The 26,002-nt window shown below is 48.0% G+C and overlaps 1 protein-coding gene across 8 annotated transcripts in view; it reads left to right on the top strand.

Moving 5' to 3' along the window:
- Positions 1 to 25,722, top strand: part of MEAK7 (MTOR associated protein, eak-7 homolog) — a 29,762-nt gene extending 4,040 nt beyond the window's left edge. For 6 of the 8 annotated variants that reach the window (XM_007994231.3, XM_007994229.3, XM_073015611.1 and 3 more), the window contains 7 exons: positions 3,678 to 3,855; positions 6,632 to 6,862; positions 14,566 to 14,710; positions 17,211 to 17,639; positions 21,451 to 21,569; positions 23,125 to 23,304; positions 23,808 to 25,722. In XM_007994231.3, the coding sequence (XP_007992422.2) occupies positions 3,703 to 3,855; positions 6,632 to 6,862; positions 14,566 to 14,710; positions 17,211 to 17,639; positions 21,451 to 21,569; positions 23,125 to 23,304; positions 23,808 to 23,921 (1,371 nt within the window). In that variant the 5' untranslated portion in view covers positions 3,678 to 3,702 and the 3' untranslated portion in view covers positions 23,922 to 25,722. Of the gene's footprint in view, positions 1 to 3,677; positions 4,620 to 6,631; positions 6,863 to 14,565; positions 14,711 to 17,210; positions 17,640 to 21,450; positions 21,570 to 23,124; positions 23,305 to 23,807 lie in introns of those variants that run through there. The other 2 variants (XM_073015613.1, XM_007994232.3) reach the window with 2 other exon arrangements.
- The last annotated feature ends 280 nt before the right edge of the window (positions 25,723 to 26,002 follow it).

The following is a 26,002-nucleotide window of genomic DNA, read 5'->3' as shown; positions in this document are numbered from 1 at the left end:
GCCTGCCCTGGTTTGCGCCACTTCTGCACATTTCTGGGCTCCTGTCCTGCCTGTTGGCACTTGCCCAGCCCTGCACCTTTCTCCCGGCCGTCTGGGGACGGTGGGGGCTGGCCAGTCTGCACCCTGCTTCTGTTCTCCGACCACAGTGGGGGAGCCTGTTTCTGGCAGAAAGGGGGAGTTGCAGTGGGATGGAAGTGAGGGGCTGGGTGGAGTCAGGCCAGGGCCCCTTGTGCTGCAGCCCTCTGCTGCCCTCCCCCACGTGCCCCGAGTTCCACCCTCATCTCCCCATGCTCTTGCCTGTGCCCCTTGCATGCTGTTCCCACTTCCTGGTGAGCCACCTGTGAGTCTCTGAAGACCCAGCTGGAATGTGACCTTTGGGACCTTTTCCACTCTTGACTCTTCTTGTTATATCCCCAGGCCACACCGGTCCCCATGCCCTTCTCTCTGTTTCCTCTCTCTTTTGTTTTCTTTTATTTTTGAGACGAGTCTCACTCACCGCCCAGGCTGGTGTGCAGTGGCGTGATCTCGGCTCACTGCAACTTCCACCACCTGGGTTCAACCAATTCTCCTGCCTCAGCCTCCCAAGTAGCTGGGATTACAGGTGCACAGCACCACGCCTGGCTAATTTTTTATATTTTTAGTGGAGACGGGATTTCACCTCGTTGGCCAACCTCGTTTGGAACTCCTGACTTCAGGAGGTGGTGTGGCCCACCTTGCAGCCTCTTAGAGTTGAAGCAGAGGGTGGGTCTGCTTTGTTTTGGTTGCTTGGGCTGTGTCTTTGCAGCGCCCACACTCAGCCGGTGCAGGCCCTCGGAGCTGGGTCAGCCGGCGCGGCCCCCGTGTCTCGGAGCTGGGTCAGCCGGCGGGGCCCCCGTGTCTCGGAGCTGGGTCAGCCGGCGCGGCCCCCGTGTCTCGGAGCTGGGTCAGCCGGCGCGGCCCCCGTGTCTCGGAGCTGGGTCAGCCGGCAGGGCCCCCGTGTCTCGGAGCTGGGTCAGCTGGCGGGGCCCCCGTGTCTCGGAGCTGGGTCAGCTGGCGCGGCCCCTCTGTCTTGGAGCTGGGGACAGCCCCCTGCTGCTGGATGTTGAGTCCTGGCTGGAGGTTTTCCTTCTGGGCTCTCCTGCTGCTGCAAAACTTGAGCAGTAGAAGCGGTGAGATCAGATGGGGCATGGGTGACAGCCCCAAACGGGGTCGGGTAAGCCCTTGTTTCCAGCCTGTCTCTGCAAAGGGCACCTCCATCCCCTTCCAAGGAGCCCCCTACTGGAGACTTTCTGTGCAGGGGGCACATGAGCAGTGAGGCCTGTCAAAGGCCCACGCGCTGCAAGGATGGCTGTCATATAAAAGGCGGAGAAATAACTCGCTTTAGTCGGGGTGTGGTGAGACTGGAAGCTCATGCGTTGCTGATGGGAATATAAAGTGGGGAGCACTCTGGCGGCCCCTCAGAATGTTAAACAATTACCACGTGACCCAGTAAGTCCACCTCTAGGTGTCACACTGGAAATTGGAACAGAGGGACTGAGGTACTCAGATGTTCACTGCAGCACTATTCATAATAGCCGGAAGGTGGAAAGAGCTCCGGCGTCCATCAGCTCATGACGGATAGGCAAAATGTGGTCCATCCATACAACGAAATACTCATCAGCCATAACAAGTGGAATGCTGACCCATGCCACAACGTAGGTGGGCCTCAAAAACGTGATGCTAAATGAAAAGAGACAATCATAAAGGGCCACATATCATATAATTCCATTTATTATTTTTTTAGAGATGGGGTCTTGCCCTTTTACCCAGGCTGGAGTGCCGTGGCGCGATCATAGCTCACTGCAGCTGTGACCTCCTGTGATCCTCACGTGATCCTCCCACCTCAACCTTTAGAGCAGCTGGGACTGTAAGCACATGCCACTGTGCCTGGCTAATTTTTACATTTTTAGTAGAGGTGAGGTCTTGCTATGTTGCTCAGGCTGGTCTCAAACTCCTGGGCTCGAGTGATTCTCCTGCCTTGGCCTCCCAAAGTGCTGGGATTACAGGTGTGAGCCACCGCGCCTGGCCATATAATTTCATTTATATGAAACACCCAGAATACAGAAATGCATTGGGACAGAAAGTAGACGGGTGATGACCAGGGCATGTGGGAGGGAGGAATGAGAGGAACTTGCTCATGCACAGGGTTTCCTCTGAGGGTGATGAAGATGTTTTTGAACTGTGAGGGTTGCACCATATTGTGAATGTGCTAAATGCCACTGTACACTTTAAAACGGTTAATTTTATGTTACGTGAATCTCATATCAATAAAAAGAAAAGAAAGATCCTGACTGTACCCTGTTATCCCTTGAGGGTTTGAATTGTCAGGTGTTGGTGCGGACCATGACTCATGCCCCATCCTAGTAGCATGGCCTTTCCCCCTTTGGCTAAATACCTTGGGGGAATAATTCACTGTTGCAGTGACTTTGTTTATCAAGGTGCCTGTGTGGGAGAAGGTGGTTGTCTCTCCAGCAGTCTCACTGACACTGGGTTTCCGGAAAAAGTCCAGGGCTAGGAATTAAGTCACAGCACCTTTTGTCTCTTGAGAGATTTTGTTTTCATTTCTAACCATGCTTTTTTGTTTGAATCCCCTGATTTACTGGTGCTTGACTTACTCCTTTAATGAGGTTTGTGACAGTGAACAAGGCTCCAGGTCACCTGATGTCAGTGCCAGTCTCTGTTAACTCTCCTCCAGCACCTCAAACGCATGAGGCTCGTGGGCTGGGATCATATAGGCACGCTCAGTGCCAGGGAGGTCTCAGCTCTTTGCTTTGGTTGACTTGGTTGATAATCACGGCAATCTTCTGAGGCTGGGCTGTGACTTCTCCAGCTTACAACTGGGGAAACTGAGGCAGAGAGCGTTTTAGTAGCTTGCCCAAGACTACACAGCTAGGAGGAGGCAGAGCCAGGATCACAAAGGAAAAACTTCCCAACTAGTGTGTAGCAGTATTCTCAAGGTGAGTTAATCAAATACGTGTGATTGTTCAGTCTTTGATATATATTTTCCCACTCTGGTTTTAAAGAATGAGTATTTAGATTGATTAAAATACAGATTTTTTGTTCTGCCTCTGATTATATTAGCTTGGGCACTATGTTCTCAAACCCAGACTTTTTGACAATTACGGGTGTGTTTCAGTAGGTCATGGGCGTCAGGATGCGTTTTTCCAGCTTTTTTGTATCAGCTATTAATTTCTGCCACCTTGAAACAATATTAGCCAGTTCATGTCTCTAATCCCAACACTGGGAGGCTGAGGCAGGAGAATCACTTAAGGCCAGAAGCTGGAGACCAGCCTGGGCAACGTAACAAGACCCCATCTCTACAGAAGACAAAAAAATTAGCCAGGCATCATCGTGTGGTCCTGTAGTCCCAGCTATTCAGGAGGCTGAGTGGGGAGGATTGCCTGAGCCCAGGCGGTTGAGGCTGCAGGGAGCTGTAATGGCGCCACTACACTCCAGCCTGGTCAGCAGAGTGAGATCCCACCTCAGCAACACAAAACAAAAACAGAACTCAAAACCCAATATTATGTAGCTCTGATGTGTTTTGGCTGCATTTCGTGGCTCAGTCAATATATATTAACTTGACCATGTCATTATCAACATTTATTTTCTGTGATCATTAAATTTTGATTTTTCTAACGTTGTGTCTTTTCCTTCTGCAGAGAATTCTGCCAGATACCAGAAGAGATGGGGAACAGCGGAAGCCGTGTGGGGCAGAGCTTTTGTTCACGGTTTCTTCCTGAGGAACAGGCAGAGATTGATCGATTGTTTGATGCTCTGTCATCGGATAAAAACAGTCCGAATGTCTCCTCCAAATCCTTTTCTCTGAAGGCACTACAGGCAAGAGTAACAACCAGTGATTCATGTTTAGTTGGGAGCAGGGGTCTGTAGACTGTGGCCCTCAGGCCAGAATCTGCTTGCTTGTTTTTGTAATGCGACGGATGGCAACACTAAAAAGTTCCTTTTCTGTAAAGGGCCAGTAAGTTTTGGCTTTGTGAGCTGTGTGGTCTCTGTTGCAGCTCCTCTGCTCTGCTGTTACTGTGTGAAAATGGCCATAGACAATGTCTAAACGCATCCCTTCTGCTTTTTGAAATCAATAGTCTCTTATCGGTGCTAAAGAAAAGAACCTGGAGTAGATGATGAACGATTGACGTGATGTTTTGGGGACATTTCTAACTTGAGATGAACATCAGGGGAGATAGCCTGCCTCCTGTGTCTCGAGCCATGTGCCTCCTAACTGCCCTCCCAGAGACGGGGAGACAGACTGGGTGACGGGTCTGCCCTCGTGGACTCGTTGGTCCGGGAACCATGATGTGTCAGGTGCACCTGTGCCTCTAGAATGTGTATGTGTTCGATGGCTAGGAATTTTATGATATTCCTAACGAAATCATGATATTTTAGATTCAAGGCTCATCTTGCGGGGAGTTAAAAGTGCTTGTTTGCACATGTTTTTGCCCGTTCCATGGGGCTCTCAGCTGCAGGTTTGAGTGCTCAGACTGAGGCAAGACACTGACGAGGAGATACCGTCAGCTCATCTTCCTGGGAGTCCAGGCAGCCATCCTAGTAGCCTCCTTCCTCTTCTAGAATGTGCAGCGTGGGAGCAGGTGAGGAAACTGGCCAGGGAGGTTATCTAGGTCACGGCTGTGTGGTTGTGTGTGCATGTGTTGTACATGTGTGTGCATGCATGTGTGCAGCGCCACTAGATGAGAAGCGCCCCGGGAGGCCTGTGGGAACAAGCAGAATCAGCCAGGCCCATTTCAGACTTCACTGTAGAGTGGATGTTAATGTTCAGATACATACAGTTAAGAGTTGATCAGAAGACCTTGGTGATGGAATGAAGTTTCCTTGAGGAAAGGATGAGAGGTGGCTTTTCCAGTAGAACTTTGCAGACACTGACGGAAATAGGAGTGCTCTTTTTGAGTGGCGAGGGCAGAGGCCTGCCTTCGAAGAGCTGCAGACTATTGATCCTGGAATAAGCAGTGTCCACCCAGCTGGTTGTTACAGGAGAGTCCAGCTCGCAGACCCTGCTGTGCAGGATGTGATTGGCTTGTGATTTGCTCGCTCTCTCCATTAGTTGTAAATCCAGGACCAAAGCAGATTTGATGCAGGAGCCAAAAAGGAAAACAATATTTCGTTAGAACGTTATCGTCCAGGCATTAAGAATTACATTTGCTGGGTACGGTGGCTCACGCCTGAAATCCCAGCACTTTGGGAGGCCAAGGCAGGAGCATCACTTGAGCCCAGGAGTTTGGGACCAGCCTGGGCAATACAGCAAGACCCCATCTCTACAAAAAATACAAAAATTAGTGAGCATGGTGGCATGTGCCTGTAGTCTCAGCCATTCAGGAGGCTGAGGTAGGTGGATCAACTGAGCCTCGGAGGTAGAAGCTCCAATGAGCTGTGATTGAGCCACCACACTCCATCCTGGGTGACAGAGGGAGACGCTGTCTCAAAAAAACAAAAAAAAACACAAAAAAAACCCCTAAATTTAAAATTGAAATAAAAATGAATGAAAAATGCATATTGAGCCCAAGGAACATGGACAGGAAGTAAAAGCTGGTATATTTGGAAACCCCTAATACAGAGACCAAATTAGCTGTCTACAGACATATGTTACACGTGTTAATAAATTCCGACATGCAAATGGCAGCTGCTAGAATCTAGAATGAAGATGATTTTCAAAGCACAGTGAAGCTCAGATGGTGGCCAGAGGCAGGAATGACGAGACAGGAGAGTTTGGAGGCAGGGTGGGAGCAGATTGTGGGAGGGTCTGATGGCCAAGGTGAGCCACACCCAGGACGCTTAGGTGGTGTGAGCCCTTAGGTGAGAGAACATCCTGAATCCTGGTGATGCAGGAGTATTTGGTAGCTGACAGCAGCATTGTGAAGTGGCCAAGGCTGTTCTTGGCCGCCTACTTATTTTCCTGTGATACTACTGATACGGCTCCCAATGAGTGGAAGAACACTAGGGTTCTTGGTCCTCATGCCAGTTTAGATAAAATGACATGGACACATGTGGAGTGGCTTTAAGGAGCAGAGAGTTTAATAGGCAAGAAGAAAGGAGAAGGCAGAAGGAACAGGCTCCCCCATACAGAGACAGAGGGAGGGGTGGCTCCAGAGCCAAAAGAAGAGGTCCTCAAGTGCGGTGGACACCAGCCAGGTATATATGCAGAGGCTGGAGGAGGTGATGTCTGATTTGCATAGGTCTCGGGATTGGTTTGACCAGGTATGTCATTCACGTAGCCCATGAAAAAGCTGGCCCTCCGGCCCTAGCCTTTTAAGGTGTAAATGCAGGGGGCCCTGGTTGTTCTACACACATGGGGATATGTGGAGGCGGCCATGTTGCCAGGAACATGTAGGGAAAGGGCAGGAAGGCCGTGGGAATTACCATGTTGGGTGGACCCAGTTTCTAATGGACTGCATTTGCATATCAAAGGTTGCAGGCCTGGCTCTAAGAGCTGGGGCTTTACAAGAAACTTCTTCAGAGATGCTTTAAAAAATGAAAACTTCCCAAGAGTCCCTTTTCCTCTCTGTCTGCCTAAAATAATTTAGTAACTCCGAGTTACCAAGTTCAACTTGTGCACTGTCTAACCATTTTTTCTGCTTGTCCCCGGCAGAACCACTTCGGGGAAGCTGTTCCCCTGGAGATGGTCACCAGGCTGTACGATGGCATGCGGAGGGTCGACCTGACAGGGAAGGCGAAGGGACCCAGTGAGAATGTGTCCCAGGAGCAGTTCACAGCATCCATGTCCCACCTGTTGAAAGGAAACTCCGAGGAGAAGAGTCTCATAATTATGAAAATGATTTCTGCCACAGAAGGTCCCGTGAAGGCCAGAGAAGTCCAAAAGGTAGTGAGGCCGCGAGGCCCTTTGCAGCCTCCTCAGCAGTCTTGGTGACCATCGGTGGGGGATGGGGGCCAGTTACATGGCAGACGGAGGAGTAAACGAAAAAGTATCTGAGATGGGTCTCAATTAATTGAAGTTTATTTTGCCAAGGTTAAGGGCATGTCTGGGAGAGAGATCTGTGCCTTTCTCCAAAGATGATTTTGAGGGCTTCAGAACTTAAAGGGGAAAAGCAGGCTGTAGGGGAAAGAGGGAGGGTCTGGTCCCATTACTGAATCCACATTTTGTAAGAGGAAGGGAGCAGTGAGGGGAATAGTCAATGTGTGTTTGTCTTGCATTCAGTAAATCAGCACTTTACATATGATCAGGTGAGCATAGTCACTACCTGTGGAGATTTGATTTTATTTATTTTTTGAAATGGAGTCTTGATCTGTCACCCAGGCTGGAGTTGAGTGGTGCGATCTCAGCTCACTGCAACCTCCACCTCTCAGGTTCAAGTGATTCTCCTGCCTCAGCCTCCTTAGTAGCTGGGACTACAGGCGCACACCACCATGCCTGGCTGATGTTTGCATTTTTAGTAGAGACGAAGTTTCACCATATTGGCCAGGCTGGTCTCAAACTCCTGAGCTTAGGTGGTCTGCCGGCCTCGGCCTCCCAAAGTGGTGGAATTACAGGGTGTGAGCCACCACGCTGGCCACCAGTGGAGACTTTAAACCTTTTATCTATAAGCTCTCTGCTTAGGAACAAAAGGAAAGATAGTTTCTTGCATGACTCAGCTTTTAGCTTAATTTTTCCCTTTGGCAGAGTGAATTGGAGTCCTGAGCTTTTATTTTTTCCCTCCTTTGTCTTTCAAAAATCTTTCAAATCAGAAAAATGGGGGAAAAAGGGAAAAGAAAGAAGGAAAAAGGTTGAAACATTATTTTAAAGACTTGTAGCCAGGAAAAAATTTTAGGATTCATTCCAAATTGTAGAAAATAATAAAAATTGAAAAACACTGGACAAGGCTAGAATCTAATAACAGGTGTACTATGGTTTATTTTGAAACATTTTTCTCTCTCCAATTCCCCATGTATATTAAAGACAAAATCATAGTAGGACCAACTTGTTTATAAAACAAGTTTTAGTCTTATACTTAGTTCGATTATTTGCATAACGTACAGCAAGAGTAATGATTTGCCATATAGGTACTTACTCTCTCTGTTTAAATTATCTTTGCTAGAACTTTTCCTTAAGGAGTCTGAGATTAGACATTTTTATTTTTTTATTTCTTTTTTTTTTTTAGATTAGACCTTTCTAAAAGCCCCAAGCCTAGCCAAGAATGCATCTGTACCTATAGATACCCATATGACTTGGGTGAATTCTTCTCTCTCTGAGGTTCCAAGAAAACTTGGAGTATTTGGGTCTGTCAGAAAGTGACATCCTTTACTTACCACAGGTCAGGACCCTGTAAAGGACAAAGGGTGAGGCCAGTTTGTCCAGTGGCTTTTATCAGCTCTATAGGTCAGCTTTATTTTCTCAAGGTAATCTGAAAATGCTGTTCCAGTCAAAGCCTTCATGAAATAACCAGTGTCTCCAATTATGTCGTGTTAGAAAAGAAAATAGATTCTTATTGAATGTATGCAAATAATTATATTGCCATAAATTAAGAATGCTCACAAGTAGTTTCCAAATTTTGGGGAAATTAGGTAGAGAGAAAGGGATTATGTTTTAAATTTTGCTCACTAGAGTATACTTTGATCGTTAAAAACTGTAAATAGCTTAAAAGAGAAAGTTTTCTTGACTGAAAAAAACACCTAATGTTGTAAACAAAATGTCATAAAAGATTATTTCAGTCTTCTGTTAGTTCAGCCCATGCAATTAACTTCTTGCTTGATATTGGATCAGCAATCCTCATGAATACATCAGCCTCCTATGAGTCCTAGAAGTTTTCCTTTCTATTCCAACAGCACAATCTCTAAAGTTATCAGAACTGATATTTAAGAGTACTCTTCAGAGTTCTATAGCTGATTATAAACTTCCCTATAAAAGGATCAAAGTAAAACAACAATTGTGGATGTCAAAAGTCTTGGAACAGCCATGGTTAAAGACACAATTGACAAGGAAATTTGGGTACTTCTGTGGCACACAACAACTTTACATAATAGCAATTACTATTGATGACATATACTAAGACACATCAGAATCACAGGAATCTCATACAATTTTGGAACATATACTAATAACACACTTACATAAATATGGTCCAAAGATGATTAAACACCATTTCATATTTGACAGTGCTTCTTGTATGATTGTATTATACCAAGTAAGCCCAAGATGTTTCCCTTGGAGCTCAAGGGATCTACTATCAAAACAATAATCGAGGTCAAAAGGACTGAATTTTGAATTTGATTCTGGAAAGTTTGTTTCCAAAATTTGATTCTGGAAAGTTATCAGAAGTTTGAAACACTTGATATAGGCTGGGCACAGTGGCTCATGCCTGTAATCCCAGCACTTTTGGAGGACGAGGCAGGTGGATTATCTGAGGTCAAGAGTTCAAGACTAGCCTGGCTAACATGGTGAAACCCCATTTCTACTAAAAATACAAAAATTAGCTAGGCGTAGTGGCATGCACCTGTAGTCCCAGCTACTCAGGAGGCTGAGGCAGGAGAATTGCTTGAACTCGAGAGGTGGAGGTTGCAGTGAGCCAAGATTGTGCCACTGCACTCTAGCCTGGGTGACAGAGTGAGACTCTGTCTCCAAAAAATAATAAATAAAATAAAATACTTGATATCACAAAATAAGATCACAGGTCATTGTAAAATAAGTCATTTTAAGTGCTAACTCAAAGGTTTTGAAAAAAAGGCTAAGAACCTTTATTTTTCTTCTGAGCGAGGAGACTTAATTTCCCAAACAATAAGCCCTAATAAAGACAGTACGAGGCCACTTAAATCTCTGTCAAGTCTTATAAACAAATCTATTAAATTTTAATCATCGTGACCATAAGATACAATTTGTATAAACCTTTTTATAACCTTTTATAATTCTTTAAATTAAAAAGTGGGTTATGCTCCAAGAAAACCTTGTTAATCTGACACAAGGACCCAGATGCTGGTGTCGGATCAGTGTATGTTTGATATTAATATTTAATTTACAGAGAACCTCTGAACTAATTTTCTCTGTCAAAATCAGCCCTTACAATCTCATACATCCACCTCTTCCACAATAGTCCCTGGGCATAGAGGGGTTAAATATTTTTAATTTCTGGCCCTGTGTCTTGTGAACACAGTTTGATGGTCATCTTTTCCTGGATCTGAAGATGAGGCTTTGTTTTCGGTGTTGAAGATTTAGCAGGATTCAAGTTTCTTCTAGCCCTAGGAATCACAGCCCTGTGACTTAACAGCAGAAGGACTTTCAAAGCAATACAAAATGTTACATGGATATGCTAACCTTAATTTTAAAAATTTAAATCTGTTTTCTTTTCTTGTTTTTTTGAGATGGAGTCTCGCTCTGTCGCCGAGGCTGGAGCGCAGTGGTGCGACCTAAATAGACTCCCGCCCTATAGGGCAAAGCAATCACACCACGGCAGGTTTTTGTGTTTTTTTTTCGCTTTTAGGTAACTGGTCTAACAAACAGATTTTTTGTTTGTTTGTTTTTGAGATGGAGTCTCACTCTGTCGCCCAGGCTGGAGTACAGTGGTGCTATCTCAGCTCACTGCAACCTCCGCCTCCCAGGTTCAAACGATTCTCCTGCCTCAACCTCCTGAGTAGCTGGGACTACAGGCATGTGCCACCACACCCAGCTAATTCTTATGATTTTTAGTAGAGACGAGGTTTCACCATATTGGCCAGGCTGGTCTCAAATTCCTGACCTTGTGATCCGCACACCTTGGCCTCCCAAAGTGCTGGGATTATAGGCATGAGCCACCGCCCCTGGCCAGATTTTATGAGTGTGTGTGTGTGTGTGTGTGTGTTAGTCTATTAGTCTACTGCAAAGCTAATGAAAATGGTACTTGAATTAATCAGACATAGGAAGAGTGTGTCCTGGGTCATAAAGGTTTTCAGTTTCATAGAACAATTTAGACATATTTTAAAAAGTCAAGAGTACAAAATGTTACATTAGAAGAAAACATTTCTTTTGGATTTTTAAGAGGAAAACATTTTTGGCATCAGGCCACAACAGCAGTTAGAACTTGAAGGGAAAAAAGTTCAGGAGCTGACGAAAAAGTTGAAGGAGGGAGTTATTATCTCAGGTCTTCTCAAAGAGAAAACAGCAAGATGCAGCAAAAGTTCAATTTTTGGGTTAAAAAAAATTAAAACCTCTTGTGATTTTATTCATCAGTATCTTAAAATAATCTTGTTTTAACAAATTATTTAGTGTGATAGTGTATTTTTAATATCTAAGCCTAATTTCTAGAAAGACTTATAAATAATTTCCTTTTAATTACAGCCAATTTGATCACAAAAAGTTTTTTTTTTCCAGAAATCATCTTTTTTTGTTGTTGTCTGAGTGACGAGGTCTTGCTCTGTTGCCCAGGCTGGAGTGCAGTGGTGTGATTTGAACTCACTGCAATTGTCGCCTCCCGAGTTCAAGAGATGCTCCTTCCTCAGCCTCCCATGTAGCTGCGACCACAGGCGTGTGCCACCATGCACAGCTAATTTTTGTGTTTTTAGTAGAGATGGGGTTTCACCATGTTGGCCAGGCTGGTTTCAAACTCCTGAGCTCAGGCAGTTCACCTGCCTTGGCCTCCCAAAGTGCTAGGATTACTGGCATGAGCAACTGTGCCCAGCCCCCACTTTTATTTCTTTTCTTTTTCTTTTCTGTGTGTGTGTGTGTTTTGAGACACAGTCTTGCTCTGTCACTCAGACTGGAGTGCAGTGGCACAATCTTGGCTCACTGCAACTTCTGCCTCCTAGGTTCAAGAGATTCCTCCTGCCTCAGTCTCCTGAGCAGCTGGGATTACAGGCTCCCACCAGCACACCTGGCTAATTTGTGTATATATTTTATTTAATTACTTATTTTAATTTAATTTTATTTATTTTGAGATGGAGTTTCACTCTTGTTGCCCAGGCTGGAGTGCAGTGGCATGATCTTGGCTCACAGCAACCTCTGCCTTCTGGGTTCAAGTGATTCTCCTGCCTCAGCCTCCCAAGTAGCTGGGATCACAGGCATGTGCCACCACATCCAGCTAATTTTGTGTTTTTAGTAGAAACGGGGTTTCTGCATGTTGGTCAGGCTGGTCTTGAACTCCCAACCTCAGACAATCCACCCGCCTCGGCCTCCCAAAGTGCTGAGATACCAGGTGTAAGCCACCGTGCCCGGCCCTGTTTTATTTCTTTTTAAGACAGGGTCTCGCCCTGTTGCCCAGGCTGGAATGCAGTGGCACGATCTCGGCTCACTGCAAACTCCACCTCCCAGGCTCAAGTGATTCTCCTGCCTCAGCATCCTATGTAGGTGGGATTACAGGTGTGTGCCACCATGCCTGGCTACTTTTTGCATTTTTAGTAAATACGGGGTCTCATCATGTTGGCCAGGCTGGTCACGACCTCCTGACCTGAAGCGATCCGCCCGCCTTGGCCTCCCCAAGTTAATTTTTATATTTTTAGTGGAGACAGAGTTTCACCACGTTGGCCAGGCTGGTCTTGAACTCCTGACCTCAGGTGATCCACTTGCCTCAGCCTCCCAAAGTGGAGGGATGACAGGCGTGCACCACCGCGCCCGGCCCCCACTTCCATTTCGATTTGAGTAATTTGAGCTGTCTCCCTTTTTTCTGTTAGTCTAGCTAAGGGTTCTTCAGATTTTTGTTGATCTTTTCAGTGAACCAACTTTTGGTTTCATTAAAGAGTAGCTGTGTAGTAATAACTTTTTTAGACAAAGGAAAATCAGGTAACACAGTAGAAAAGCAAGGAACTTAAGAGCTAAGAGGAACTGGTCTGTTTATACTTTTGGGGTTGAATAAGGAAACACACATTTCTCTGAGAAACGAGTGTGGCACCTTCTCTGTTTTCTTTAAGGAATCCCAGACTGTTAGACATTATTTTAGGTCCTTCATACAGCGGAGGGTGGCCAGAGGAAGCAGACATGTGTGGAGGCAAATGGAGAAGACAATTCAGTCGACTGAGGGAAAGAAATCTTTTTTTCCTCAAAAAACAAGACCCTAGGAGAGACAAAAAAGCATTTTGTCCCTTTAAATATGAACACACACACACACACACACACACACACACACACACACACACACATATATCTTGGATATTAGCTTCTGATTAAGCTGACTTTAACCATTGAGCTCTTTTAAAAAATCATTTTAAATCTCTTACTACCATGTTTTACCTGGGACAAAAATGACTGCTATTTCAAAAGTAACACAAATATCAAACCAGAAAGGATTTGATGTAGGAACCAAAGTCAGGCTGTTGAGGTTAAAAAAAAAAAAAAAAAAAAAGACAGAAACTTAGCTACTGAGCGAGAGTGCGGGGCGGCTGCCCTGGGTCTTTCAGTTTGGGCCTGGCTGGCAAAGGTTACGGAAATAAAGCCCCTCAGGCAGTCAAAATCTTTTTTTCCTTTTGGTGGCCTTGTTCTTGCCTTCTTTTTTCCCCAGCTGTGGGAATTTAGCCAGTTCAGAGGCCTTGTTTCCCCATAATTTGGATTGACCAAGTCAGGTAGAGTTGATCAAACCAAATGGGAAACAGACTGAAACAACAAAACAGAAACCACAAATAAAAACAGTTCAGCAAAACAAACACGCACTCACACGCTTTCTACAATTACCAAGTGCGCTCATGGTAAGGAGAAATGAAGACCAGTTGGTTGTTAATCTTAAGTTTTAGTCATCAGGAGAATTTTTTTTTTTTTTTTTGAGACGGAGTCTGGCTCTGTCGCCCAGGCTGGAGTGCAGTGGCCGGATCTCAGCTCACTGCAAGCTCTGCCTCCCGGGTTCCCGCCATTCTCCTGCCTCAGCCTCCCGAGTAGCTGGGACTACAGGCGCCCGCCACTTTGCCCGACTAGTTTTCTGTATTTTTAGTAGAGACGGGGTTTCACCGGGTTAGCCAGGATGGTCTCGATCTCCTGATCTCGTGATCCGCCCGTCTCGGCCTCCCAAAGTGCTGGGATTACAGGCTTGAGCCACCGCGCCCGGTGGAGAATTTTTAAGACAAAACCCCAGTTCAGCTACTTTCCTAGGGATGGGGCCCAGGCTGCAGACTGCCCTCTGCAATCTTAGAAGCAGGAAAACCTCAAACTCTTCTCTGTTGGAAGCGAGCAGCAGCTCCAGAAAGTAGTTGCCTGCCCTCTGTCGCGGCGGAAACAGGAAGCCTTGCCTTCCTTTTTGGAAGCAAGTAGAACTCAGCAAAATAAACCTTAGATCTCAACCAAATTTGGGGAGATCAGGGATTTTCTGGAGCAGGGAGCTCCTGAGCCTCAGCAGATCATCCTGTTGGTTTGAGCAATGAAGACAGTAGGCATTGTGGAGCTGTCCATCCTCGGGGAGCCCTAAACCCCAATACTGTTGGGCTGAGGTCAGAAGTCCTGGACGAAGGCTTTGGGAAAACTTCTAGGCCAGCCACGTGTATCATTAGAAAAACGAGTAGCTACATACATTGCATGACCTTTCCCCACATTATGGCCCATCATAGTTGGCATTAAAGAAAATTGCCATTCTCCATGTGGACATGACGGAGGTCTCAGGTTATGGTGGAACTGTTTTTAATGGTAAAATCGTAATCTTAAAGTTTACAGAGGATCTGGTTGGCTCTGTGGTGCACGTGCTAAGCCACCGACAGGAGCTGAGAGGCTGGCCTGGGAAGGAAGCCCCAGGGCCCGCCCCCCGGGTGCAGGTGCTGGCTGCTCAGCTGCTCTCTGAGATGAAGCTGCAAGGCAAGTGTGCGTGAACTCGGTGATTTAGGTCTTTTGCTGTAGAGCGGTACCTGCTGTCTCCATGACTATAGCTGTGTAGTAAAGCTTTGAAACCAGAAAGCGTGAGCCCTTGAACCTTCTCCTAGGTTTCTAGTTTGTTGGCATATTTTTAAATAATCCTTATTTTCCCAAAAGCAACAGTGATGTCCCCACTTCCATTACTGATCTGAACCGTTTGTGTCTTGTCCCTTTTTCCTTAGTCAGTCTAGCTAAAGGTTTTTCACATTTTTGTTGGTTCTTTTTGAAGAACCAGCTTTTAGTTTCATTAATTTTCTGTTGTCTTTCTAGTTTCTGCTTGATTTTCCCCAAGCTTTTATTTTCTCCCTTTTGTTTGCTTTAAATTTGTTTGGTCTTCTCCTTCTAGTTTCTTAAGGTAGAATATTAGGTTACTGATTTGAGATCTTCTTTTTCGTATCAGCATTTACAGTTGCAAATTTCCCTTTCAGCAGTGCCTTAGCTGCATGCCATCAGTTTTGATAGGTTATGTTTTTATTTTCATTGATCTCAATATTTTCTAATGTCGCTTAGGATTTTTTCCTTTGGCCTATTGACTATGTAAAAGTATGTTATTTAATTTCTCCATACCTATGAATGCCTCAAATTGCCTTCTACTATTGTTTTAATTTCATTTCATTATGTTTAAGAACATACTTTGTATGATTTCAATCCTTTAAAATTTGTTGATACATCATTTATGGCCTATTAGATGGTCACTTCTGGGTAGTGGTTAAAGCACACGTGAGAAGAATGTGTATTCTGTTGTTGGGTGAGAAGGAGTATATATTTAAATTTACTTGGGATTAAAAAAAACTTTGTGGCAAATCACATTGCAAAGCAGACTTGCTTCATAAATATGTTGCTCTTTTGTTTTAAAGCCAGATTTTAAGGTACAGCTTGAAAATAGGTTATATTTCAGAAATTAATTCAGATGAGGTATTTGGAACTTGGAAAGAATTTTAAAAGTATCAGTAATTTGTCTTATGGATAAACTGTTCATCTGTCTACAATTAGTAGTTTTTTTTTTTTTTTTGAGATGGAGTCTCTTGTTGCCCAGGCTGGAGTCCAGTGGAGCGATCTTGGCTCACTACAACCTCCACTTCCTGGTTTCAAGCGATTCTTCTGCCTCAGCCTCTCAAGTAGCTGAGATTACAGGTGCCCGCCACTACGCCTGACTAATTTTTTTTTTTTTTTGTATTTTAGTAGAGATGGGGGTTTCACCATGTTGGTCAGGCTGGTCTCGAACTCCTGACCTTAGGTGATCCACCCACCTCAGCCTCCCAAAGTGCTGGAATTACAGGCGTGAACCACTGCACCCCTCTAGAATTAGTATATTTTAAAAGAATCATGAAAATAAAAATTAACGTTTGTCATTGAAGTACAGAAAGTTAATTCAGACGATTAAAATTATCGTTAAGGTTTCAAGTAATATATAGGTAATGAGAAATGAAACTGTTTGAAAAATAAATGGAAACGATAGGAATTTCGAAATATCAGAAGTTGGGAAGTAGTTTTACATTTTCTGCTTAATAAAATGGGCTTGAGACAAAATGTTATTTCAGCTTAGATTCAAATTTTCACTAGGCTGGGAATTATAATCGCTGTAAATGGAGCCTTTGTGTCAGCAAGAGCTTAAAATGTAAAAGCTCCTCTGGTCCTTGTAATAACTAAGCAGGGCAGGTTCTGGCCTTACCTCCATTTTCCACCTGAGGAAACTGAGGCACAGAGGTGCAGATCTTGGCATGGTCATGCTGTTCCTGAGCTTGAGTTTGAAACCAGCTTTGGAGTCCCAGGTGTGTGCTCCCACACTCTTACCCTGTCACCTCCACTCTTAGTGGGTGAGGGATGGAAAATAGGACTCCAAGTGCTGTATGATTAAGCCTGATTAGTGGTGAATGAAACCCGCTCTTCCCAGATAAACTACAGGAGTCCCAGGAAGTGCCCTACCAGCCCTTTGACTGGCTGGGAACAAGGCCCTTCCAGTGACCTTGGCAGGACAGACGCCCTCTCATGAGCGGCTCCCAGCCCCATTGCCAGGGCACCGCCATCTGGACGGGCTCTGAAATGCTGGTTGGGGAGGAGAGAAAAATGTTGAAATTGGATTGTTGAAATCAGTGCTGGCCAACAGACAAAGCAAGCCCCATGTGAAATTTTCACTTTTCTAGGGACCATGTTAAGAGTAAAGGGAAACAGGGGAAACGGATTCTAATAATTATGTCCTAAATACAATTTTGAAATGTAATGAATATTTAAAAATTGAGATAATTTACATTTTTTTTCATACCAAGTCTTTGAAATCAGGTGTGCCTTTTACACCTCCGGCACCTCTCAGTTCACACGAGCCCTGTTTTGTGTGCTCAGTAATTGCTGTGTGGCTCGTGGCTCCCGTACTCAGTGTGGGTTTAGATAGTAGCTATACGGTGACATAACAGCCCCGCTAATGCTCACTGTCCCTTTCCCCTAGATGGCAAGAGGTTTCTGGGGCCCCAGTGGCTGGACTGTGACTGTGACCGAGCCATGATCGAGGACTGGGTGTTCAGGGTCCCCCACGTGGCCGTATTCCTGAGTGTGGTCATTCATAAGGGCTTTCTCGTCCTGTGCTCGTCCCTGGATCTGACTACCCTGGTCCCCGAGCGTCAAGTGGACCAGGGCAGGGGCTTTGAGAGCATCCTGGACATCCTCTCTGTCATGTACATCAACGCCCACCTGCCTCGGGAGCAGCGGCACTGCTGGCGCCTGCTCTTTTCATCTGAGCTCCACGGACACAGCTTCTCCCAGCTCTGCGGCCACATCACTCACCGGGGACCCTGCGTGGTTGTCCTTGAGGACCATGACAAGCACGTGTTTGGTGGGTTTGCCTCCTGCTCCTGGGAGGTGAAGCCTCAGTTTCAAGGTAAGACTTGGTAACCTGAACCTCTAGGAGTGGCACAGCCCAGGCAAAGAGCTCTGGAGAAAGGGAGAGGGCGGGAGTGCTAAATTTGGCTCTCCCATCTTCTCCAAGTGTGTCTCCAGACGCAGTTGGGGCGATAGGAAAATGTGATGCTACTCAGTGGTGTTTATCACATCACAGTTCTTCAGGACAGACTGTGTGACCCCCAGTTTTCAGGTGAGGACACAGGCCCGGTTATTACACGGTGCTGGGTCTACAGGGCATGGGAGAAGTCAAGCCACAGATCCCTCGGAGGGGACCAGGAGGTGCTGATTGGTTCAGATCGGATGTTTTCCTTCCCTGGGCCTTCCTGCCCCTGCCCCTGCCCCCACCACCATGTGTGTTTGCTTGTTGGAATTTGGAAGCTTTCTGCATGACCTTGAATGTACTGGATGAAAGGCTCTAAGTAAATTCTCCTCTTTCCCTTAAGGAAGAATATTCTGATGAAAATGGTCCTTTAAAATTATTTAAAACACAGGCCAGGTGCAGTGGCTCACACTTGGAATCCCAGCATTTTGGGAGGCTGAGGTGGGAGGATCACTTGAGCCCAGGAGTTTGAGACCAGCATGGGCAACATAGTGAGAACTCGTCTCTATCTTTAAAAAAAATAAAATAATAAGGCCAGGCGCAGTGGCTCAAGCCTGTAATCCCAGCACTTCGGGAGTCCGAGGCAGGTGGGCCACTTGAGGTTAGGCATTCGAGACCAGCCCAGCCAACATGGTGAAACCACGTCTCTACTAATAGTACAAAAATTGGCATGATGGTGCATGCCTGTAATCCCAGCTACATGGGAGGCTGAGGCTTGAGAATCGCTTGAACTTGGGAGGCAGAGTTGCAGCGAGCCGAGATCACACCACGGCACTCCAGCCCGGGCGACAGTGAGACTCCATCTCTAAATAAATAAATAAATAAATAACTAGGTTTTTGAAACGTTGACAGACGCATCGCCCATCAGTGGGCTGTCCTCTGTACTCGAGAGTGGGCCACCATCCCCAGGGTTTGCCTTCGTCACTCCCCCGTACATCCTGTATCTCACCCCGCACCTCTGGAATGGTCATCTCTCCACCAGGCAGAGGTTCTGGAGGCCGGGAACTGTGTCCGGGTGGAGTTGCCCCTGCAGGAGAGCTTTCAGCAGAGGCTAGGTGGCATCTGGCTGGGACAGGTAGCAGGGGTCCCAGGTTGAGGGTTGGGCACCTCTATCTCCTAGATCGCATTGTTTCTAGGGTTCGATTTATATCTAGGTTTCAGGATGTTCTAGATCTTTATCTTAGTTCTGGGAATGGTAGGAATTCTCCCCAAATCAAAGTTTCCAGGTGCCAGCCCTGCTGGTGGGCCTTTCTAGAGACAGCAGCCTCAGCCTTGCCATGGTCACTGTCTTCTGCACACCTACTTCTCCCTGCCTCCATGTCACAGGCATGGGGCACCAGCCCAGCCTCAGGCTCCGGGGAAATTACACATTGCTCTGCCTCACTACACAGCTGAAGGCTCAGCTTTAGGATGTGAAAAGACCCTGAGCATCATGATCAGGTTAAAGCTGCTGCTACCTCCACAGCCCTTAATGTTAATTTCAGATGGACTCTGCCGGCTCTTCATGTTTTATTAACAAGCAGACTTAATCTTCCTGAAGCATACGCGAAAAATGCAGTGGCCAAGTTTTCAAACCAGAGTTCATTCTGTTGCAGTACGTGTCCGTACTCGGGAAATAACAGCAGAGGGCAGCCTCGCACCATGTATGGGACAAATGCATGAACTTTGGGTCAAGTTCAGAGAGCGTGCTGTCCGCTTGTCCTGGAAATAATGACCTCTAATATCTGAGACTTTAAGGGATTTAATAGCTGTGGGGCAAACAATGAAGGCAAATGCTGAGGAAGGTGGCCCCCTCCTTGAGTATGGCGGATCTTTCACTGTGGGGCGATGTGGCTTCGTCAACCTTTTTAAAGGACTGTTTTCTTAGTTTTATTTGAGGAAAGAAGAATTGATTATACTTAGAGCCTTTTTTGCTTGTGTTTTCTGTGCAGTAGTTGAAAAGGCCCAAGGCTTTGGATTGAACACAGGATTTTGAGACCCAGCTCTGTCCCTGGGCAAGGTGACTGATTAATTTTCTGGGCCTCAGTTCCTCAGAATTACATGAAACCATGCTGTGTGGGCAGGCAGCTCCTCAGCGGCCCAGCGCCCGGTGGTGGCGGCATGCTTGAGTATTGTTTTATGAGAATGAGATAAGGAGCCCTTGCTGTTGGCATGACTTTTTTTTTCAGGTAATCATAACTCCTCAGGTCCTTGCCCTGTATCCTGGGAAGTGATGCTTCCCCCACCTGGCCTTCCCCATGGAGAATGGCCCTTGGGGGGGGACTGGCATCTGGGCCCACGCAGCCAAAGCCTGAGCTCCGTGGCCCCGCCACTTTGCTCCGCAGTACGACAGGCTCAGGATTGCAAAGCAAAGGGCCGCGTACCTGAAGTCCAGCACGGGAGGGTCAGGTGGGGCCAATACAGTCAGGTGTGACTGAGCTGTTCATAGTGACATCTAAACCTGCCCTCAAGCCTCTGAGGCTGCTGAAACCCCAGTGAAGCAAGCCTCAGTCTGTAGCCCAGAGTAAAGTCCTTCTCTTAGCTGGTTCCGGTGGAACTTTCTAGCCTAACTACCTTCCTTCCTCCGCCCGACGCTCTCAAGCCCCACTGTTGCCTACCTGTCCCACACCTCGTCCTCATGGGATCCCTTCTCCATGGGGGGCTCTGTTTCAGGGCCTCCCTCTTGACCTTGGAAGCTGCCTCCCAGAAGCCTCCAGGATGGCAGAGGCCTCCTGGGGATCTTTCTAGATTGGAGGCCTTGGGTGGTGTCAGCCCACACTACAGACTGGGCCCTGTTTGCTTGCTCAGGGCCATCATCCTCTTCCAGCCTCCTGGTCTTGGTGCCTCCTTCTTATCTACATTCTACCATGGTGCCCCCAATTTTCTTCCTGTGACTTCTTTCCCCCCTGATGACTAGCCCAACCCCAAATTCCTATGAGCAGCCTTCCGGCTTGTTGTGACACTTATGTATGCTGGTGTCCAGGCGGGCAACTATTTTGGCCAAGTCCTCAGAACATGGTGGGAAGCGCCCCTCGCTGGGAGCTCCGAGGATGAGGCCTGGCCTACGGCCCTCTCCCCAGTGCTGAGGTGCTTATGGAGGGAAGGAGTCTCTGAGACTGGGGACCCATAGTTTCCAGAGTTTTGACTGGTACCTTTCTTCTAATGGCCTGTGTGCCCACCCCATGCCTGTGGGTGAGAGTAGACGACCACCTTTCCCAGGCTGTGCCCCTGGGGGCAGCTCTGCACCTGCAGGTTTTCTCTCTCTGCGTGGTATGTTCTTTCAGGCCAGGCTCGGCACTATGCAGCGTCACTTGCCTGCTCGGGTAGGCTGGGCTGGAGGCCTTGGTCTCTGCGGAGTGACCGCCTGCTCCTCGCTCATAAGCTAAAGGAAGCCTGTTCTTTCTGGCTTGCATGTGCTTGGCCAGCCTGGACCGACTCCAGACAGCGGGCAGAGTTGTGATCTCTGCTCCCCCGGCCAGAGCTAAAAGATGTCCATTCCTTATTAGCTGTCCCTCTAATCCCTGCACCCCCAGCTCATCCACCTGGGTCCCCAGCAGCTTGTCCCAACCCCCGGTCTGCCGACACCTGGATATGGGTGAGAGGGGTCTTGGCCGTGCTGCTTCCTGAGCCTCAGCTTACTGGCATTTCTGGCCCTCTGGGACCGGCTCAGACACTGACCCTGTTTGTTTTCTTCTCTGGCCACTTTCAGGGGATGACAGATGCTTCCTGTTCTCCATCTGTCCCAGCATGGCCGTGTACACACACACAGGCTACAACGACCACTACATGTACCTGAACCACGGACAGCAGACGATCCCGAATGGACTGGTGAGCCTGGGCGGAGCGTGGGGGTCTCGCCTTGGTGATATCCCCCCGCGAAGGTGTCAACCCCGAGGCTCAGCTCCATAGATCAGGGCAGGGTGAATGGCATTCATCTCCTCACACACGCCACGTCCAGTTCCTTCTGCCTCCAGGGCTGGTGCTGGGGGTAGTGACAGCTGGGCCAGGATTTCCCTTAGAGAAGGATGTGGCCTCTGCTGGGGCTTCTCTGTGGTTTGTGTGCAGATGGCGCACTTGACCCCTTTTCCTGGCCCTCAGATGATTGGTTTGTGGCCTTTGAGGCTAGGGATAGTGTTAGCGCCAGACCCGTCCCTGCACGTCACTGGCCTGCCTCATGCCTGGGAGTGCGGGACTGAGGGGAATGGATGGCCGGCAGCTCATGAGACAGCATGTGGGGCCCCAGTTGGGGTGACCATGGCTCCTGTCCAGCCCTCGCTTCAGCTTGGTGACGTGGCACAGAAAGCACAGGGAGGTGGGGGAGGCCTAGGCCAGGTACAGGGAGCAGGTGGGCATGGGTCCAGGCAGGCCCGAGGGCAGGAGCTGGGGCAGCATCCACGCCGAAGCTCAACTTACTCCTCCCAGCTCCCCTGCCGATTTCTTTCCTCTGCTACTTGACAGAAAGCTCTTACTGGGAAAATCCAGTCCTGTGTCTGCAGAGCTGAGGGCAGAGAAGGCTGGTCCGCTAGAGGGGCCAGTGTCCTTCCCAGGCTTACCACACTGATGCCCTGGAGAGAGGGAGGGGCGTGGCTGGGCCACCTAGAACAGCTGGCATCTTCTGGAAAGGGTGATCTGGTGGCGGCAGGAGAGAGGGTGCCAGCCTCACAGGGAGCACCTGGCAGGCCCCGGTCATCGCTCGTCATTGGCCCTGAGGGACAGAGCGGCTCTGAGTGTCAACTCCGGACAGGGTGCTCGGGTCAGAACTAGGGCGTGCCAGGTGTTCCAGGCCTACCAGAGACCAGAGGAGGTTCTCAGCAGGGCGAGGTTGAACAGCTCAGAGCCCAGCCATGTGACTAGGGGTGGAAGGCACAGGGGTTCGCATCTGCCTCTGCCTCCGGGTCTGCCTCTGCATCCTGTAAGCCACACACTCGGAGCTGAGTTTCCCAGTCTGTCTTGGGGTGAAGATCGCTGCCCGGAAGCGGGAGCACTGGTGCCCCAACATGGGGAATTTGCAGTATCAGCTTCTGTGTTCCCTTCTCCCCTTAACTGGGTGGGGCCCTGGGCCCTGGAGGTCTCTTTCTATATATATGTTTAACATTTTTAATTCTCTGACGTCACTTGTGCTTTCAGCAAGCAAATCCTCCTGAGAAAGAGCCGTGGGTGGGTGTCTGGAGACATAGATGAGTGTTCTAGTCACTTGGCATGGGATGCTTAAATGGCAGCAATTGATATATTTCGCAGTTCAGGAAAACATAGATGATGGCGTTCACACTCACCCACCCTGTCTCAGGCTGGTACTTAAGGTGAGAGGCTGGCTCGTGGTATTTGATGTCTGCAGGCCCTGGGGAGTTGCTGATGCTGTTCTCTGTCCTGGCTTCCTTTGCAGGGGATGGGGGGGCAGCACAATTACTTTGGGCTTTGGGTGGATGTTGATTTTGGGAAAGGACACAGCAGAGCTAAGCCCACGAGCACCACGTACAACAGCCCGCAGCTGTCGGCCCAGGAGAACTTCCAGTTTGATAAGATGGAGGTGTGGGCAGTTGGAGACCCATCAGAGGAGCAGTTGGTGAGTGGAGCCATCCTCTGCCTCCCAGGACGGCCTCTTGAGCCTGGGGCCTTTCTGCATTTTCTTACCATTACCGCCTTTACTCTTCTGTCTGCAGATAGTTTCTCACAAATTTGATCCTGGCAGCTGATGCTGGCTTGGATGCCAGGAGATGCATGGCTGAAGTCTTGTCTGGGATTTGTGGGCGGTTTAGTAGAGCAGCCTTGGGAAGTAGCGGGGGGTCCTCAAGTGCGAGCCCAGGTGGCCCTTCATTCTGTCTGCCCACCTGCAAGAGGAAGGTCTGGGGTTCCGTCTTCTCTTGGTCTGCACCTGATTTGCTATTGACCCCTGAACCTCCTGTAATACCTCCTACCCACCCAGCCATTGAATCCCAGAGTGGGAGGGACCTTAGGGGGAACCAGAGCCGATTCCACCCGAGAAGGCTGGAAAACTAGCAGGAAGCTGCTGCCTGTTGTTGGGCTATCATGGAACACACCCACCCTTTCTTCTCTTCTCTTCTCAAGGCCAAGGGCAACAAGAGCATCCTGGACGCGGACCCTGAAGCCCAGGCCCTGCTGGAGATCAGTGGGCGGTCGCGCCACAGCGAAGGGCTCCGGGAAATCCCGGACGATGAGTGAGGAGCCGCCTGAGCCTTCCTGGATCCCTCTGGGTAGAGGGGGCACCGCCTGCAGCCCCTCTTCCCTCCCCCATGGTTTAACTGTCATAGAGTGCCACACGGGTGACAGCCAGGTAGTCCCAGATGTGCCAACAAGACGCCCTCTGAAGCCATGTCCTGACTGATGGGTGGATCTCCCAGAAATAGACGTTTTTTAAATTTTATTTTTTGCCCTACAGGGTCACTCTCAGGATCTCTCCGAGAAATCTTAAGTGTTAAATTAGTAACGCAATCTTATACTTTGTTCTTTTTTACCAATGAAATCCTAAGCAGCTGAGACCTTTCAGACCCCTGCTGGCGTTAGGGAATCCCGCTGGCGTTAGGGAATCCCGCTGGCATTAGCGTTTGTTGGGAGCGCAACTTCTCTATTGAGGAGGGGCTTCCTCCCGCTGAGGTTCACATGGCCTCACTCAGGCCATCCTGTTAGAAGGTGGGACCTGATGGTCTGTTCTGATGGGTAAGGGACAGAGGCATCTGGATGAATCTCGACGCTTTCTGGGAACAGCTTCCAATGGCATGGGAGTTCGTATTTAAAAGCATGAACTGTATAAAATGGGGAAATGGAGGCAGGAGACTGAGGTAACATGGTCTCGTGGTGGCGTGAGTCCTCAGGAGGTGTTTGTAATTAAGGTTCCACACCCAGCTCTCTCAGCTGTTTTTAAATGAATGTGTGTCATGAATAGATGGGAAAGTTGGGAGATCTGTCTACAGAGAAGCAAAGTTGTGGTTCTCTTGCTAACTTCAAGGTGAGGGACACTGGGTGCCCTAAATTTGGGAGCTTGGTTGATAAATATATACATGGTCCATTCCATAAATCAGTGGTGAGTGACTGGCCTGGGTTCTAGACCTCTGGGAACCAGCGCCTGAGTCACACCTGTCTAGGCCTCGGTGCTGGCCTGGGTCCTAGACCTCCGGGGACTGGTGCCTGAGTCACACCTGTCTAGGCCTCGGTGCTGGCCTGGGTCCTAGACCTCCGGGGACTGGCGCCTGAGTCAACAGTTGTTGGTACAGCCATTTGCCCAGGGCTGCTCGCAAGGGGGATGATGGAAAATTCAGCAGTGTAAACTCGCTTTAAACAAGGTCCGGTGATCCCGAAATGCTGAATATCATGTAGGTGGGTTGTTGGGTCAGCAGAGCTGCCATCTGCTCACGTCTGGATAACAACACACGGTGAGTCACCAGTTGGCCATGAGGATTCTCCACTTTAAAGGCACTGTGAGCTTGTCTCTAAGATACATACCTCTGCCTTTTGTCTTTTGCCGTAAGCTTTGACCTGTTGCAGATCTGATGAAAATACAACCTCTTATTATATAGTTTACCTTGATTATAAGCCATAGTAAATCTAGCTGTTTGCATTTTGCAGACCCTGCATTTTCTACTAGGAAGTTCATCAAACCTTCCACTTAGCAATACCCCGACTCAGGCAGAATGCCTTGTAAATTAGCCTTCAAAAGAAAAGTGCACGCTCAGACAGTGTGTGGAGGAGCAGGAGCGTGATGCAGACAAGGACTCAGTCATGACCAATTGTCCTTGGCCAGTTTTTTAATGGCTTGTGGGGAACGTTGTAATCTTCTGAACTGACATGTTGGCAGATATAGAATATTAGGATGCTCAAACATCTCTACCATGAGTCCAAGGAATTTAGGTCCCTATTGTCACTTTGTTTTGGAATGTTTTTTATAAAAATGCAACTAAATACCTCACTATTAAACTGCCATGATGCCTCAGTTAAAAAAAAATTAAAATAAAGGTCTGTCAGCGTCTGTGCCTTGATGATCCTTCATTGCTGCTTCTGCCTAGGCTGCCTCAAAGGTTAGGACTTGGTCCACTCACATGCTTTCTACCTTGAGCTTGTTCTAAGGAGAGTGCAGATCACAAGTGGACCTGCCTCCAGGTGGTACACTTAGAGAAAGGGCACTGGCCCAGGCTTGGGAGCCCGGGGGATGCAGCTCTCTCCATGGGCTTCTCTTGGTGCATGGTTCTGCCTCTGGGCATTGAAGCTTTTTAGGGTGTGTGCAGGGCCGGGGCCAGTGGACCTGACAA

The sequence above is a fragment of the Chlorocebus sabaeus genome, chromosome 5 (genome assembly GCF_047675955.1).
Source record: "Chlorocebus sabaeus isolate Y175 chromosome 5, mChlSab1.0.hap1, whole genome shotgun sequence".
In the NCBI taxonomy this organism is placed as follows: domain Eukaryota; kingdom Metazoa; phylum Chordata; class Mammalia; order Primates; family Cercopithecidae; genus Chlorocebus; species Chlorocebus sabaeus.
Note: the sequence above shows the minus strand (reverse complement) of the source record. Positions and strands in the feature narration are given on the sequence as shown.